Here is a 17,592-nt window from a genome sequence, read left to right as displayed (position 1 = left end):
GGCGGGCGGGGGAGGGGAATGTGGGCTGCATTTTGCCCTAAAAACGTTCCGGGGACCCTGCGTTAGACCTTATGCACTGTATTCATGTATTCATGATCAGGCTCCGTACACTTATCGTTTTCTCCTCGGTCTTCGGCCTTGCATGCAGAAATATGCAGTTGGGCTAAACGCACGCACTTATAGAATAAAACTAATGAATCAATTCAAGGACAAGTCCACCTTCATATACATAAGGATTGAGAGAATGCAGCAATATTAGTAGAACACATCAGTGAAAGTTTCAGGAAAATCAGACAATCCGTTCAAAAGTTATGAATTTTTGAAGTATCTGCGCAGTCACTGCTGGATGAGAAGACTACTACAGTGTATGATGTCACATGCGTACAACGATAATAAGGAAAATAAAAAGAGAAGTTAACAAAACTTTACTTTTTGAATAAAGTGTACATTTCTTCGACTTGTTACTGACGTATATTAAGGGGAATATTATTACCTTTATTCTTTCTTTATATCGCTGTACTCATGTGACATCACAAGCCATAGTAGTCTTCTCATCCAGTCGTGACTGAGCAAAAATTCATAACTTTTGAACAGATTGTCCGATTTTCCTCAAACTCTCACTGATGTGTTCTGCTAATATTGCTGCATTCACTAAGCCCACATGTCTATGAGGGTGCGAACTTGTCCTTTAAAAGTCATGAACGATAGTCGCATCCATACACATTTTGATTGTTATTTCTCTGACATGTATGGCAAATAAGGCAATGAGAATCCAATGTCGCTTATTGTGATCACTTTATTAACAGACAAAGATTCAGAGCATGATTCAGATAAACAAACTTTATGAAGTCGATTGTCCGTGGTCGTATAACAGAGGCAAGTTGTTCTTGGGGTGCAGTGCTTTCGATACAATGCAGCTGAGGACGACTCAGCGTAGAGGGCACCTGTAATTTATGAGATTGATTAATTGTGAAATCGTAACATACACTCGATACAGCAGACCACCACCAACTAGCATGAGAGCAGCTAGACTCTGGAAGTGAAAACTGCGTAGTGACATTATTGACGGGTTCGCTAGGACCTCCGTACCAAACCTGATATCTCTTTAAATAGAGTTATCATAGCCATTGATAGAGGATATTAAAAAACCTTTGCGGCTCTGAAATGGAAAACGTCACTATTAAAGCATATTTGACAGACGCGCCTTGGGAAGTTCTTGCCGCTTACAACAGTCAACTTTGACCCTTTACAAGTACATACTTGTACTTGATCCTTTGGTAATACACTATACGTGTTAGGCTATTACGCTTCAGCATGCACGTCGATTGAGAAGTCGGCTGTTCTATGACAGTAAAGGTATGCATTGATATGGAAAATACAATAGAAAAAATATAAATATATTCATATTTGTATGATATCTATCATGATTACATTATGTTTGCAAGTGTACGACGGCACAGGTTTTGGCGACATAAAAAAAAATTGTTTGAACCAATATTATTGTTTGCTTTGAGTGCCGATTGATGAAGAAAACACAATAGCGTTGAACACACTGTCTTAAGTCCCTGACACAGAAAGAGTTCAAGTGATAGTGTGTGTGATAGACACAACAAAATTATGACAGCATCCATGTCAAATGATAGTTTCGTAGTGTCAACAGTTTTCTGGTTTTACCTTCCTGCTAACGTAATGTCTATGAGATAAAATTAAATAGATATTTTTGATGTCTAAAAAAAAAAAAAATCATTTGAATGAGATTCTGACGGGTCCCGAGTTATCTTTTAACGTCCGTTTGAACAAAACCTAGCGACAGCTGGGGGGGGGGGGGGGGGGGGGCTAGAACACGTCAGTTATACAAAACCTTGTAATCATGTTGCCGTTTCTCGGTACACTTTTACTCAGGTGATATACATGTACTTCTATTGTATGCTTTCAAATGTTAATGCCGGGTTTTCAGAGAGATGTCCATCACACTGCAAGTTATTCGTCCATAACTTTCGCCGCATGTGTACAACGTAGCAAACTATCAAAGACATCAAGAACATCACAGCCCGCGGCCTATACGAATATCATTTTTCTTCTCCTCTAATAAAAAAAATAAATCAACAAACAAACACTGTTCATAATATCTAGGGGCATTTCATCTTGACGAGTAACGAGCCATATACTCAATCAAGATGCTAGGATATTTATATATAAATATTTCGCGGATTTATATCCTGCAGACTTCAGCAAAATAGTCGTCGCTGGACCATAACATGTTTTGGGATTGCAGCAGTTGGAACTTGCACAACATTAGGTCAAATAATATTACGCTGAGAACGTATGCATAAAACCATTAGTTTTACATTGTGTCAATATTGTGCCGAACACTGTATGGAGTGAGCTCATGATATCGATGACTTCTCAAGAAGCAAACGTATAAAACAAAACGACCTGCGTGACGAAGAGGTGAATATGAAGCACTATTATGGTGTATTATATGCTTTCAATTCAATCCCCTCCGATGACGGTTGGACAGAGTTATTCTCCTGCAGGCTATGGCAAAAGTTTTGGTTTAATTTCTTCATCAATAGTGTCGCTATAGAGGGCGCCAGAGCCGTGACGACCACTAGTGTATTGCACCCCGTAACTCGTGGGTCCAGTCGGTATCACCCCAAGTCGCCTGAGGCAGCGACGTAGCTGAGTGAATTCGCTCGCCACTTTCTCGAACCGGAGGTTGGCTCGGTCGGCATCGACCACGGCTCGTACAGTCTCCTGTCGCAAGTCTTTGATCGTCGCGACGAGGCCCAGCTTGCTGACATTCGAGCAGCAAAGGTCGACACTCTCCAGCGATTGGTGTACGAGGTTTCGTATCTTTACCGAAAGATAGAGGAGGCAAAAAGAGGAAATACCGGAAGGCTGTTGTAATGGAGGGTGTAAACTTTCACGATATGATGAAAAACATATCAGATAGGCCTAGAATCTACATCTCTTTATTAAACACCGCGGATACGTTCATTCGATAAACAAAAACTGCACATATTCCGTGATCCTGCGGAGGTTGACGAGTCTACTGACAGAGAGAGAGAGAGAAAAAAAAAAACCCATGCTGTTATTCATACTGATAAAGGAAATCTAAATAAGATTTGATAAATTAATTAAAAAAGATAGACCTACTTTTCATTCATTCTATAAACAAAAACTACTGAGTGCCTCAGAGCATTCTAACTCCATTTGTTTTATCGCCGTCACTTCAAATGGCTTTATATACTAGCCACTTTGCTAATCATTATGGTAGTAGGCCTACACCATTATCACAAATAGTTAGGGTTCTGTAATTTTCTTGCTCTCTTTTGAACAGCTTACAGTCTGCAAGACCTTACTTTCAGCTACCTGAAGGAGGCAGACTTGAGCAGAAGAAGAAGAAGGAGCAAACCAAACCATGTCCATTCCAAACATCACTTTTACACCCCATTCCCTTCGACTGAATGAGATGAGTCGAATTCTCACCTTCTGGGCGGCCTCCACGATACTCTTGGCCGAATCCATCATGGCGTTCACGTCGCCGAGAAGTTCGTCCAGCATTTCCTCGGCCTGGTTGATTGACCGCGAGCTCAACGTTGTCAGTCGGTTGGAGCAGTAGATGTTCGTCAGCTTGCTGCGATCTCGCACCATGCGATTCGTCGATCTGCCCTCTAAAGTATCGTCGTCACTCCACGACCTGTAGCCCGCTGAAGTGCTGGGGCACCTGTCCTACAACTCAAAAGGAGCAATTAGCTAGCTGAGATATGTATCTTAAAGAGATCGTACAGTCTTGGTTGAGACCTAATTTCGGGTTTCTAACATTTTTTGGTGAAATAATGAGAAATAACCTCTGAAATACACATGTATGAAAGAGCATGTAATTCTATGAGGAACTCAACGTTTATTTGATGAAAATTGGTTTTGAAATGGCTGAGACGTCCAAAAAAGAGCGATTCTAATAAAGTGTGGGACCCACAATTTATTACGATCGCTTTGTTTTACCTTGTTTTTGGATGTTTCAGTCATTCCAAAACCGATTTTCATCAAATAAACTTTGAATTCCTCTTAAAATTGTATGCTCTGTAAGTGTTTTCTTGGTATCTCGCAAAAAGTTAAAAACCTAATTCTCACCTACACCAATACTGTACCATTCACACTCGTAGTGAATACCACATTAGTATTTGAACACTAGAGAAGAAAACTGCTTGAGTTTTATTGATATTTACCTCCACCATGGAGGGTACATGTTTTGCTGGCGTTGGTTTGCTTGTTTGTTTGTCTGTCTGTCTATCTGTTTGCAAGATTAACTAGGAAAATAAATTGATTCGGATGAAATTTTCAGGGAAAATTGATGACTAGTGTTTATACTAATCCAGATCACCGTCTGGATCGAGGTCGTTGAGTTGGCATTTGTTGTTGTTGTTTGTTTGTTTGTTTTATTATTTTTTTTCTTTGCATTCTTTTTTATTTTTTATTTTTTTAAAGAATTCGTTATCATTGGCAGGGTCTTTATCATGAACGCTAGATGGCGCGCTTGCGGAGAAAGCGACGACTGGTCGTCCGCCAGGTTGTCCACAGTGAGGGCATATCAGAGAGTGTAAAGTTTCTCACCACTCATGAAAAGCCCTTTCGGGTATATATAGTAGCCCTACTACATATCGACCACCCTTATTGAAACCGACCGCGTATAATTCGCGCACTGAACACTTAGTACGCACTTTTCTGCGCGCAAAGCACATAAAAATGGATTGGCTTTGAATGTAGATTAGGATGGTGTGGGAAAACGCGATAATTCACTGTTCATTAATGGTTTTAATCAAGGACAAAAATTCGAATGAATATTTTCACCGAATCGTAATGACAGCACAATGTAATGTCTATGGAAGTTTCTAAAAGGCTTCTAAAAAGCTTCGTACAACACGGTGTTCAATACAACTCGGTTTACGTGCATTGTCAATGCAAAATCAGCGGTCGATCCTAAAAACGCGATTTACCGCGGGGAGCTGAAACGAGGCCACGCAAGTTCGTCGGCGATATTTTTGCACTGAAACTTCGAATCGAAAAGGGAACAACGGCATTTGATAGAGCTGGATTTTCTCAATCACGTAGGTCAAGTTTTTTTACGTGAATTTCAGTGTTAAATATGCTTATCAAGCAAATAAACATTAGGCGGTCGATTAGTAGTAGGTCCAACCCTACATGTTTACTTTGGATGGTCAGATTATTATGAATGTAGGACTACGATATAGAGTGGAAATCACAATATGGGTGGAAATGCGCTGCTTGGCAGCGGTCTGCGCTCTAGTACGAGTTTTCCCATGCGTTTGCTTGCACGCTTACGAAGAAAGAGCACAAAAACCAAAAGGCAATAAGGGTCAATTCAATTTTTACCATTTTTTTTTTTCAGTGTGAATGCGGTATCGTATAATTTTTCGACTTAGATACCCAATATGAAGTCTAAGAGGTGGCTTCTCGCGTTGAGCGTGAAGGTAACAAACACGATGTAACATGTTATTGTTAGGCATACTAGTTTCGACATTGTCCGATAGGTATTCTCCATACCAGTTGTAAGAACAAAACCAACAGATGATTACTAAACACATTTTCTTCAGCTGAAGAAACCCGAAAAATGGCACACAAGTTGTGCTGAAGGCCTTTTTTTTTCCCCTTGTTGTGATGAAACCCGGAAGTGCCCCCCCCCCCCCACACACACACACACACACACCTACTTCTGAAAATGTGGCGCCGGCCATGAAAAGAGCCCTTTAGGTTAAAGAACAAATCCCATTCAGCTCCAGTTGAACACGCTCTCAATACAGGACACAACAATGATACACACAGTAATTGGATGGTATGATGCCACAATACTCGCCCCCCAAAAGATTTCTTTTGACAAAGAAAAGTGACGGTAGAGTCCATCTAGATTGAAAGAATCAAGCCAACACTTATACAAGTAATGAGGATTCGGGTACATTTTGTCACCGATCTTCGGTTCAATGATCAGAAAACGGTGCGACCACTTGGCCTTGACGAAGGCCAGGAGTGGACGAAGGCTCGCCAACAAAATTAGAAGTCTGAAGCCCCCAGGTTTCAGGTATGCATACGATTACACTTTACCTCTTTACTCAGCTCTTCCAAGGTCTCTTCATCTGTACTCGGGGAGTTTGGTCGACTCATGTTCCCAGGAGTACTGGCCATCCACACAACCGCAAGAAGCGCCTTGTTTTGCTCTTTCCTCCTTGTTTGTGATGCTAGATAATGCTAGAGGAATTTACTGGGAATAATACTGCATTAGGAACCTACTCGAAGATCATGCTACAAACTGAACATCAAAAGCTTTCATCTTACACATGTTTAGAATGCCACATTGCGCGTTATTTAAACGCTCCTACACAATGCGCCATAGCGACGCGCATTTCGCCATATCAAGCATTTGGGGACTATTGTGATGTCAAGGTCACACTACAGCGTAATTGTAAGGTGTGGCTACGTCACACTACCAACGCATATGTTGCTTCGAGGGACAAAGATTATATAGAAAGTGCGTGCATTTCAACAATCTTTGGTTTGACTATTTTCCCAGGAGGTGATTTCTCAACGGTGCTATGTTGAGAAATCACCGATGGCAAAGTTTCAACCATTTAGGATACATGTCGTTACCAATTCCACGGAGACTTTTATTATACTTTCCACTGAAGTTTATCATCCTTAGAATTTGAAGTACGCTCACAATGGTCTGGAAGATGCATTTGGTATTTGTGTGACCATACATACTGTACAATGTATAGCTAAAAGACCTTGTACGCTTGTTTTAATCTTAACTAGAAATGCCGCAGTGGCGACCGGTATGCCGCTTTAATCGCACTATTCTCCCGGCAAGTCTGCAGTAGGATGGTCTACATGTACAGTGTACATCTCACAATAAAAGATGACAGTCTCACATGATTGGTAAGATTTTGAAATGACATGTTTGAAAGTTTGATGCCGCAAACCCAAAAATGTGTCAAGTGGTACTGTAATACCCCGTTTAGAGTCCCACCAAACACGGCACAACCTCTAGAGGTTGTGCCGTTTTTGCAGACGATGGGGACTCTAAACGGTCTCGGCACAAACACGGCGTGAACATAGTCTGGTTTTCAGACCCTTTGCCAACTGTATTCGTTTTATACAAAATGCGCCCTCCGCAGATTTCGTCGCCGCTCTTAACGAAGTCTCCGCTTTTGCCAATGGCTAAGGCCCATCAGCTAAACCTGCTACTTCTTTTGTTGTAAGGTGTTAATATTCTGAAAAGGAAATTAGTGGGAAAAGACAGTCTGAAAGCCAGACTAGTGTGAACACGTTCAGTGACCAGCACTGTTTGTGGTGGAAAAATGCCCTTCCACTGGTTTCCACAGAAATGTATACGGACCTCACTCTAGACAACAGGGGGACTGTAAACGGGGGTCCCTCTTACTACCCACTGAGTTTGTATAAAAAATGACTAATTTTCATCTAGCATGTCCTCCAGAGGTCCTCCTAGACAGGGGGAAAAACGGGGTATAATACACGTTCTACCAAATGAGTCTCAGGGTCAGGAATATTAGCAAACCTAGTTAACAGGGATATTATAGTTTTGGTTGAGAGGGGGGGGGGGGGGGATACATACATGTACACTGTAATTAGAAACCACTTATGAACCCATTCAAAATTGGTTTTGAAACGGCCGAGATATCCAGAAACAAAGAGGTCCTAATAAAAGGTGGGACCCACCTTTTAGTAAGACCACTTTGTTTTACATGTACTTTGTTTTTTTTAATATCTAAGTTATTTCAAAACCTGTTCATCAATTAAACTTTAAATTCCTCTTAGAACTGATTGTCTTTAAAGATATTTCATAATGTGGTTTCTAATCACCTTGCAAAAAGTTCAAAATCTGAATCCCCATCTCAGCCAAAACTATACCATCCCTTTGAAATGTTAATTTTCTGTGACAAACTGTCCCAAAGAGTTAAAGCAAGAAAATCAGAGAACCACAAGCCAAATAAGGAAATAAAATGACACTTTACCATTGAAAGTTGATGAAAAAAAAAGAAAAAAAAAAAAGGTTTTAATTCATGATATCACATGGTACAATATAAACATGCAGCTTGCTCAGATATTCGAGTCTCCATTTAAGCACAAACTGCCAGAGTGAAAACTGACAAGGGCTACAAAATGATAGCTGTGCATGACCAGAACATTTAAAATTGCCTGAAGAAGAGAAAGAAAGAAGAATTTCAGCAGGCTTTTTCCTTTGTAAAATTGTCAGAAACCTTTTATTTTCAATGATCATATTCTTGTTCCATTGGGTAACTGTGAACCAAATGTGAAAATAATTACCAACAATACAGAGTCAGAATCTTCAATAGCTTCATAAACTTGACATGTAAACAATGTGTGATGTCCTGTTAGCATAATGACATGCAAGTCATCTCACCCTATGTGGTTCTTTCTGTATTTCAATAACTTTAAGAGGATTTTCATACGAATGCATTTCTTACCAGGGTGCAATCATGAATGCTTACATTCACAAAATTAAAGGCAAAATCTTCTTAAAATGATAATACAGATGTACTGAATTTTGAATAGATGTTCCTACTGGCCAGTCCAAAGATTTGTTGATGAGCGGGAAGTTAATGAAGAACCATGAAATACAATGCAGATTACATCCTTAAAAATACTTGATCAACTCTGCTGAGCCTTCATCCAAAGGTGAATAATACTCCTTACACCATGTGGCTGCAATTATACTTTCCAATATGCAAAATTTATACACACAATGACATTACATTATGCCTATGTGAATTTGACAATACAAAGTATTCTGGAGACCAAGCAACAGAAGTAATAGCAGTGTACCATTACCACACATGACTCATATACATGTACATGTACAATGTATCTTTCACCATAGTAAAATGTACCTGAATTTGACATGTACAGCACTTTACATATCACATTCTTTGTTTGTCTTTGATTCTTGATTTTCTTTTTTTTTTTCTTCCCTTCATTAATGTGTGTGTGTGTGTGTGTGAGTGTGTGTGTGACTTCATAAAAAAATGGCACCACCCATAACTATTGCCCTACTGCTGGAAAAAAGAAAAGAAAGAAAGAAAGAAAGAAAAAAAAAACCACAACAGGAGCTAACGATATACATGTATGTAGCTAGCAGAGATTTACTGAAAAAATACTCCCCCCCCCCCCAGTCAAACATGCCTTACACACCTTTTCTTAATGTTGCTTCTGACATACATATTTGGCAAATTTTAAGCTGGCTCATACAGATGCAGTGATAAATTTGGAGGGGGGAAAAAAAGATAAAGTGAAGAAAATTAAGGTTCTGCTACATTCGTGGAGATTTACCGATATCAAGGATTGCTTCAGAGACTCGAAATGATAAACACGTCCCATCTATCCTTGTTCCACAAGCACTCTAAGCTCTCTCCTCACTCAATCGATATTACACATGCCCATCCAATAATAATATGGAGGGTTTTGAAAGTAAATGGTACATTGTATCTTTTTCCTAATTTGATCATTTTTTTTTCCTGTCTCTTTCTCTCCCTCTTATTTTCTCTTCGCAACACGCAGCCTTTGATTTCAGTACATGGTTTTTAGTGGCACCGACATGTATGTAAGTGTCATTAATGATGCTGACACACTGTATACAGTGAAACTCTTTTTGATGATATGATGTATTTTCAATACACTGTCCTCAACTTGTATAGGCACTAGAATCACTCATGTGTTGTACTGTCAAAAACTTCCGAGACATGTTGTCTTCTGCATAATTATGGATTCATAAATGACAAATCAGATTCCACTGGGGTTGCTGGTTTGGGGCTGTATCAGCAATGTTCTTCTAAACACACACGCATTGAATTTGTTTGCATGATGAAGTTGCCGAAACACAACTGGGCCACACCGACAGAAAGAGACTGCCCACAGGCAAGCTCTTCACCGAGATGAAAAATGAGTTTAAAATGGAAAAAAGGACACAAACTAATGTCTCTGACCGCGATATACGTCTGCCGAGGGACAGACTCTTCACACGTATAACCATGCCGAGTGCTTGTGGAAGAGGATGGAGAGGGCGAGCGCCAGGCCATGTCACAAAGTGCGGGGAGCAGAAGCATAGCCTCTCTCATTTCTTGCCCCCCATCGGCTTGCCCTTGTCCTTGCCCCTTAGCTTCACCCCTACGGGTAGAGAGAGAGATGGGGGAGAGAAGGCATACCATGGTTCAATCTGATGTACATGTATCATTTCTTGTTCAACTGCTTGGAAGATATGCTTCCTCACATGTCTCGCATGGTACAACATATTTTCTTTCATACAAAAGAGTTAACATACATTTCATCAAATAAAAAGCACTGCAGATCATTTTTTTTTTTAACAACAACACAGCACTATGGAAAATGGCCTTGTTGTAACAGCTAAACAAATGCCAAAGTAATACAAAACTGACGAGATAGAAAAAGAAAATGTTGCAATTTTAAATCACAATATGCAATGTACATTGAACATGTATATTACCTCACTAAAAAAAAAAAATAAAGGAAAATTCTTTGCCTACGCTGTATGAATAGGGCTAGAAATTACACTTGTACACAACACTCACGCCACACAAAACTGTGAATTTCTCAACTTTTGAATAGCAGGACTGGCATTTATTGACACTATTACCAGGGCTGCACTCTAACCCATTTTTTTTCTACTGGTCCGACAGACAGGTTGGACCAGCAGGTACCCAGTTTTACCATTTTTTACTGGTCCATTCCTGAAAAAAGTTACTGGTCCGACAGTGATTTTTATGGGTACTGGCACTAGACCGTCGGACCAGTGCCTGTGTGCAGCATTGCTATTATATTCACAAGACCCTTGCCCCCGTGCCCTACACCACAGCCCCACAGTGACCTCATTATACATAACAGGGTTTCCATCTTTGTGTTGTTGAGCACTTTTCCCACCTACCATGGACATGAAATACAAATGCATTTACACAACACTTCCTTCACAACTACAAAAATCCTATTTAAAAGGGCACATATTAATTCTGAATGAAACCAAAGTTGTTCTTATGTTCTTGTGTTTATTCTGGCCCCTCAGTTTAGATTTGTAGTCTGTGAGATCAGTGTCCTTGCAAAATCTAGCTGCAATTTCAAGTGATATTCATCTTATTTCACAAGTAACAGCATCAAGACAGAATGACTGTTTGCATTCTAATTTACACAGCCGCTAAATTATGTCTATTCATCAGCTTTCAATGTCCAAAAGCATGACCTGTACATACGCACACATGTCTGAGAAAAAAGTCTATAAAACAACCCCCAACATACAAAGGAGATTGTTCATTACATTAACCTAGAGAGTCAACATGAAACTACACACTCACCGAGAACTCTCTCAAGCTTGTTGAAAATCTGGTTGTTCGGTATGGCTCTCCCAGCTTCGTAATCATTGATCACCTGTGGCTTTTCATTGATTTTCTGTGAAAAAACAAAACAAAACAAGGATGTTCACATATACCCATACCACAGTTGCACACTAACCCATTTTTTCTACTGCTCTGACCCGTCTGTCGGACCAGTAGGTACGCAGTTTTTCCAGACGTTACTGGTCCATTCCTGAAAAGTTACTGATCCGACAGTGATTTTTACTGGTCGGGAACCGACCGTCAGACCAGTGCCAGTGTGCAGCATTGCCCATACCCATGCCAGTTTGCCCTTTACAGTCTTGTGACTGCTTTCCTGTTTCTTTCTATAAATTCTATTACCATTTCTGAAGCCTTCAATACAGGGGAAACTCGATATAACGAGATGGTCAGGACCGAGTCGTTTTTCTCGTTATAACCGATATCTCGTTATATCAGTAGGCATAAAAGAAAGCATAACATAAAGACATTAATTTGCACATGTGGGACTACCCATCATCTTTCAATCAATACTGATAACTTGGTAATGAGTGTGAGGGAATTAGTCACCTTTATGGGTAAGAAGATGTTTTTCGCCAATGAAATCCAATATCAAGAATGTGTTTCTTATTAATTGTAGATGTTTGAATTTGTAAATTTGCTTGAGATTGTGTCACGATTGCAGGGCTGCCAACTCTCACGCATTGAGCGTGAGACTCACGCAATTCAACCAATTTTGACTGTCTCACTCTGATAAACAAAATCTCACACTAAACCCCCAAAATGGAATGTACACGACTACAAAAAAATATACCTCTAAATTCTCAGATATTCCGAACATCGATATGCCCAAGCCCAAAATTTCGAGATTTTCCCGCGCGGGTGTAAAGCCTAACCAATAATAATCGTATTCGGTTCGCACGCAAAGACGAGATATTGGATTACGATTGGTTTCTACCTATACCACGTGAGCGTAGCTTGTACTTTGGGCAAATTACAGTACGTGTATGGCGGACGTGTGCTTTACATCGCTTTACATGTACACTGACTGTGTACGAAGTACGTACGTATGTACGGCCTCGGCCGCACAGCAGGCCGCCAGGCACTAGCCAGGAGGTCGCTCCGCTCCCTCGCAGTGTCTCACGCCAAACTCTCACTCAAGGTTGGCAGCCCTGCGATTGTGTCACGATCGTCTGTAGATTGGTATGTGGTTATGGCAAGCGTATATGTTGTGTGTGGAAAGCTTGAATGTGGTCTGCACAATGCTGTGAGTGTATGTGACACATTCTGTATTTATGTACATTATGACTGCGTGTGTGAAGATGGGAAATTCCCTACGTAGAAAGCCAATCACAGCATCAGATTGTCTTACACCTGCTAAACGTCATGATGATGTCATGTATGCATACGGCCGTCCCACCACATTTTCTGCATGTATCAGTGCGCACACACACACATATACACGTACAACATGCGGTGCTCGCTGGAGTGCACTGAAGAAAATACATGTATGTGTGTAGAAGACACCGTTTTTGGCGCATCAAGCTTTGCAATCTCGGAACATGATAGCACAGGCGAAGTAAAGCTTTACCCGAAGACATTTTGCTTTACCTCGCTATAACAGGTTTGACTGGCTATATTTTTCTCTGTTTGGAAATCACAAAATTTATCTCGTTATAACAGTTATTTCGTTATAGCCGATGTCACTATAAGAGTAGCATTTTACATAGACTTGTGTGGAAGGAAATCTGGGACCGGGAAAGTTTCCTCGTACATAACCGATATCTCGTTATAACAGTGTTCGTTATACTGAGTTTCCCCTGTACAAGTAATTTGAGTTAGCCTGTATATCATTTCACTGTCTCTTTCAAACAGAAAGAATGTGATTTCCTATTTTATTTCTCTTTACTTGTACTTCCAAGGTAAGTTTAAAGTTAACAACAAAAATAGACAATATCATTCAAAATGGTAAATTGCTAATATCTGATGGTAAGTTCCATTTTGTCTTGGGTCGATTTGACAGTTGCAGTTACCCCAAAATGGTTAGGAATATGTCTTGCCACATTTTTCAATTTTAAAAAATAAAATCACTTTGTATTGCTGTGGGTTTTCACTTTTTCTGACGACACGGCACAGGGTTTTGAAGTTGTATAAAATGGAAGAAAGGAGAGTGACAATAGTCAACCTACCATACATGTAAATGTGTGAAAGCACTTACTGTAGCAAGATCCTTTTGGGTGAAGTTCTTCTCTTGTCTGGCTCTCTGGATAATCTTCCCAACGTCCATTGACACTCTGTCATCTGTATTATAGAGACATATAGTGACACAGGTCAGGTGGCTTCACCTTGTGGTCACCTTGCTTTTAAGAAGTGTATGGACATCTAACTGTATTAAATTGTCAAGTATAAATTAAGGCACACATACATGCATTATACATGGTGTATGTGTACATGCACACAAATGTGTGCATAATGTGTGTAATGTATCATCGGGAACATTTAGACCTGAACATGAAAGTATACCACACCTTAATGTAAACTGTATCCATCAAAATAAACAGGAAACGATTTAAAATGCATAATCACAAAGATTCCAAAGAGGGTTTGTTTGTTTGTTTGTTTGTTTTTTCCTCTTTTTTTCAGACATGAAGTGTGTAACATGCTTACAATTCTTACGAAATTCTATCTCCCAAATGAGGAAGGTTTTTATTATTTATCAGGAGCTGAAGAAAATATCGATATTCAGGGACCCTCCCGCAGAATCTGGGGGGGGGGGGGGGGGGGGGAAGGACTCTGTATTCTGTCATGTCCCTGTACAACTCCTTACTTCATGCCCGCCCATTTCATGTATTAGACTGTACTCTGGCAATGAGGAATCCTATGGTTAATTGTACTTACGATGAAGCTCCTCTGTCTCGCGATCCAACTTGGCAGTGTCTTTGTTGTTCATGTGCTGTCTATTTCCCCCAGCATTGTCTAGAAGATAGCATGACAAGAGGTATAACAAATCAGCCATCTGGATGGTTACAGTTAGAAGCTCAATGGTTACAGTTAGAAGTACATAAAGCTCATGGAAATCTTCAGTGACTGACACATTTTTTTCAAGCATCCCAATGTTCGAACAGTTGAATAATGCAAAAGCACAAAGCACAAGAATACTTTCACAGTCTAACCATATGGCCATGTCCGTCTTGTAAAAGAGGTACTTGCAGTGTTGTACCAGCAGTAGAGAATATGTCTTTGTCATTTGGTCTAAGATATTAATGTCCAATTATGTCATTATTCTGCTCCTCTTGTTTGTTGTTGACTAAAACATCTGTCAGTGCTTTCACTCTACAGTGCACAGTAAAATCTGGACAGTTTACGGGCAATTCAAGATGGGGGAAGTCATCATGAGAGTACAGTATATTTGGTTGCTGACCATACAAAGTCAGATTTGCAATTTAACCCCTTGAGGCAGGCTCACTCTGCTACAACACACATTTCCCATGAGGGTTAAGTGAGACAGCATGAAGAAAAGTCATCAATGTACAAATCTGTATTATACATGTACTGTGTACTGTGGTTCCTGTTTTTGTATTTTGATTGAATGTACTTGTAATCTTCTTCTTTTTTTTTTTCTTCTTCTTCTTCATCTTCTTCTCTTTTCAATGGGGGTGTGGGAAGGAAGTTGGTGCATTGTGTACGGGTACTCACATTTCTTGGTTGTATCAACCTGTGCTCCTTTCCTCTGTGCTGCATTGACTGCCTATGGGTGAACAAAAAGGGCAAAAGACAATATGATATGATACATGTATCTAACTTTACCTTACTTTGAATGAAAAGTCTTCATGCCAAACAATCAGCGGTATACCAGAAATTTCAGCATAGGCTTAAGATGTATACATGTGAAAATATTAAAGAAAATTAAAACATGTGAAAACAAAATGACAACCATACTAGGGGGGAATAATCATTTTAATACTGAGAAGTTAAGCAGAAATCAACACTTCATGCAATGTAATAGACTTTAAATTCACTTGATCAAAAGATTTGATACATGCTGTTATACAATGTGCAATTCTGACACAATTTCACTCACAAGGTCCTACGATGTACATGTACATGTACATGTACATGTACTTGAGTGTAGTACATGGAGTGTAGTACATAAAATTGTGGATATATTTGCTTGGATCTGGAACTGAAATTGTAATGTACATGCATTATATGTACATGCTTTGTCTTTCATTTAGATTTACAGTGTGCTTACAATACAAGCAATACCAAGTTACTAAACATTTTTTTTTTAAATTCATTATCATAATATCGCTATTATACTTTTGCAGATTTTGTAATATATTCCAAAGTGAGATTAAGAAATACTGTGGTAGACCCTACTAGTACTACAGTACTACATGTAGACAGTAGGGCATGGTCTACACTAGACTACAGTTGTACCTAGGTATTGTAGCGAGGGGAAAAAAGTTGATGTGACGTTGATGTAACATTATGGAGTGATGAAGTACACATGTATTTCAGATGGTTGCTGAAATGGTACTTAAACAAATCTCACTAGATAAAGCATGATTAGAAAATAAATTCAGCGTCAAACAATAAAAAGGCACAACTGTACACTGCACACTCTTACACGCAAATGAACCAGGGTAATATAATGGCATGTCATGTGTTGCGCTGTAGACCAGTCATCATTGACATTATATACTAGATCCAGTTAATGAGCTCCTTCTTCTTCTGAATCCTTCATACAGTATGTAGTTGAAGATTCTTGCAGACTGTGTGTGTTTAATTTATACAGCCATTCAAGTGATACAGTAAGTAACAGATTTACAGACATTTACAAGCACATAGACAGCAAATACAATTACAAATAACATAGACTATCCACCATCAACGTTCAGTTGATTATGGAAGGCTCCCACAGACAACGCTGAAACAATTTCTGAGGACAGGGAATATATTCTAGCTCTTTATTCTGTTCTCAAAAAGAATGAATGATGATGCTAGATGTCTACTCATTATGACTCCATGAGTAAATGAGTTCGCAAGTATGGTATCTGATTCTGATACTGTGGTTCGGTGGCTCTCGTCGACAGGGTAGGCTAAACTTGTTTGCTTCTCTGGACTCTACAATTGTAGGCATGGTCCTGCACGTCAAAAGATGAGCAATATTATTACCGGTATTTAAATTGTGTAGAAAACTGTTACATTTTGTACGGTAGGCCCTACAGTGTACATCATGATTCATGGTAGGCACCCTATAGCCTGTCACTTTCTATTGGTGACATGTCGACACTTTGAGGCATGCCATTGTGATTCAGAGTGAATCTTGCAGACATTCTTCTCTCTCCCATTCCACTTTGTGGATGATGTTCTATATCTATAGGAAATTGCATCATCATAAAATTCAGCTAAAACTTTTGTCAGTTTTGTCTTGAGAAGCGATCTGTAGAATCTATGAGAATCTGGAGCTCTTACAACAGTACAGTCTCCAACGTGTGGCGTGTACAGCTGTAGTAACCGTGTGCGTGTAGGCTGTAGCCTGGATTATTATTCCGAGTCAGAAATTTCTCGATTGTCACACCGCACCGTCACTCTGGTCTCTGTCTTTCTGTAACAACAAGTTAGTGGGTGAGTGTCTCTCAGAGTCATCCATGCTCATGCCCAGGCAGAATGTTACGTTTTCTTTTAGGTTTTGACTTTTTAATGGCGCAGCTTACCTGCTGAGACCTCAACTGTGCGGCTCTAGGCGTTTTCTTCCTCAAATAAGTGACTTCGTCCCAGTCTGCTTCTGCCATGATGAGTTCACTGTTAAACAACTGAAACTAAAGCAAACTCAGTCTCTCACACCATCAGTATTTCAACAGTTTCCTGAGCTGTAAGAGCACAAGTGTGATTACCGTGTGTACGACCCGTACGCTATTATGCTGTTCTTACTGTACGTGGTCCATACATATGATGTACGTGTAACATATAGCATAGCGTACAGTAATGTATACAGATATGTGGGCGCGAGCCTCAGTACAGAACGAAGACACTAGTATTGGCAATAAACTCGGCTAATGCATAACTCGGCCTTGTTACGCCTCGTGAGTCGCATGGGTTTGAGAAATATTTTTTCTGGAAACATCTATCATGGATAACACGTACTATTTGG

At 39.8% G+C, this 17,592-nt stretch overlaps 2 protein-coding genes across 2 annotated transcripts; both read right to left on the bottom strand.

Annotated features, from left to right (window-relative positions):
• Nucleotides 1-778: 778 nt before the first annotated feature.
• On the bottom strand, nt 779-6,365 carry LOC140240920 (uncharacterized). Its single transcript, XM_072320693.1, has 3 exons — nt 6,124-6,365; nt 3,493-3,735; nt 779-2,856 (listed from the first exon to the last, which is right to left on the bottom strand). The coding sequence occupies exons 1-3, from the start codon at nt 6,202-6,204 to the stop codon at nt 2,539-2,541; spliced, it is 642 nt and encodes a 213-aa protein (XP_072176794.1). The 5' UTR covers nt 6,205-6,365; the 3' UTR covers nt 779-2,538.
• A 1,688-nt stretch (nt 6,366-8,053) lies between these two features.
• LOC140240751 (endothelial differentiation-related factor 1 homolog) lies at nt 8,054-17,384 on the bottom strand. The gene is made up of 6 exons (XM_072320518.1): nt 17,156-17,384; nt 15,132-15,183; nt 14,334-14,411; nt 13,654-13,736; nt 11,418-11,511; nt 8,054-10,221 (listed from the first exon to the last, which is right to left on the bottom strand). Exons 1-6 carry the CDS (start codon nt 17,231-17,233, stop codon nt 10,169-10,171), a joined length of 438 nt encoding a protein of 145 aa, XP_072176619.1. The 5' UTR covers nt 17,234-17,384; the 3' UTR covers nt 8,054-10,168.
• Between the last annotated feature and the right edge of the window lie 208 nt (nt 17,385-17,592).

The sequence above is a fragment of the Diadema setosum genome, chromosome 17 (assembly GCF_964275005.1).
Source record: "Diadema setosum chromosome 17, eeDiaSeto1, whole genome shotgun sequence".
Classification (NCBI taxonomy): Eukaryota; Metazoa; Echinodermata; class Echinoidea; order Diadematoida; family Diadematidae; genus Diadema; species Diadema setosum.
This window is presented reverse-complemented; position numbering and strand designations above follow the sequence as displayed.

What these genes read in the sequence shown, in the direction of transcription:
- LOC140240920 (XM_072320693.1), bottom strand. Translation starts at nt 6,204, where the DNA reads ATGGCCAGTACTCCTGGGAACATGAGTCGACCAAACTCCCCGAGTACA. An exon ending in TGGAAGAGCTGAGTAAAGAG is followed by an intron (nt 3,736 to 6,123) that starts GTAAAGTGTAAT and finishes TTTGAGTTGTAG; the next exon opens with GACAGGTGCCCCAGCACTTC. An exon ending in TCGTGGAGGCCGCCCAGAAG is followed by an intron (nt 2,857 to 3,492) that starts GTGAGAATTCGA and finishes CTTTCGGTAAAG; the next exon opens with ATACGAAACCTCGTACACCA.
- LOC140240751 (XM_072320518.1), bottom strand. Translation starts at nt 17,233, where the DNA reads ATGGCAGAAGCAGACTGGGACGAAGTCACTTATTTGAGGAAGAAAACG. An exon ending in CGAGACAGAGGAGCTTCATC is followed by an intron (nt 13,737 to 14,333) that starts GTAAGTACAATT and finishes TCTATAATACAG; the next exon opens with ATGACAGAGTGTCAATGGAC. An exon ending in CCCAAAAGGATCTTGCTACA is followed by an intron (nt 11,512 to 13,653) that starts GTAAGTGCTTTC and finishes GTTTTTTCACAG; the next exon opens with AAAATCAATGAAAAGCCACA.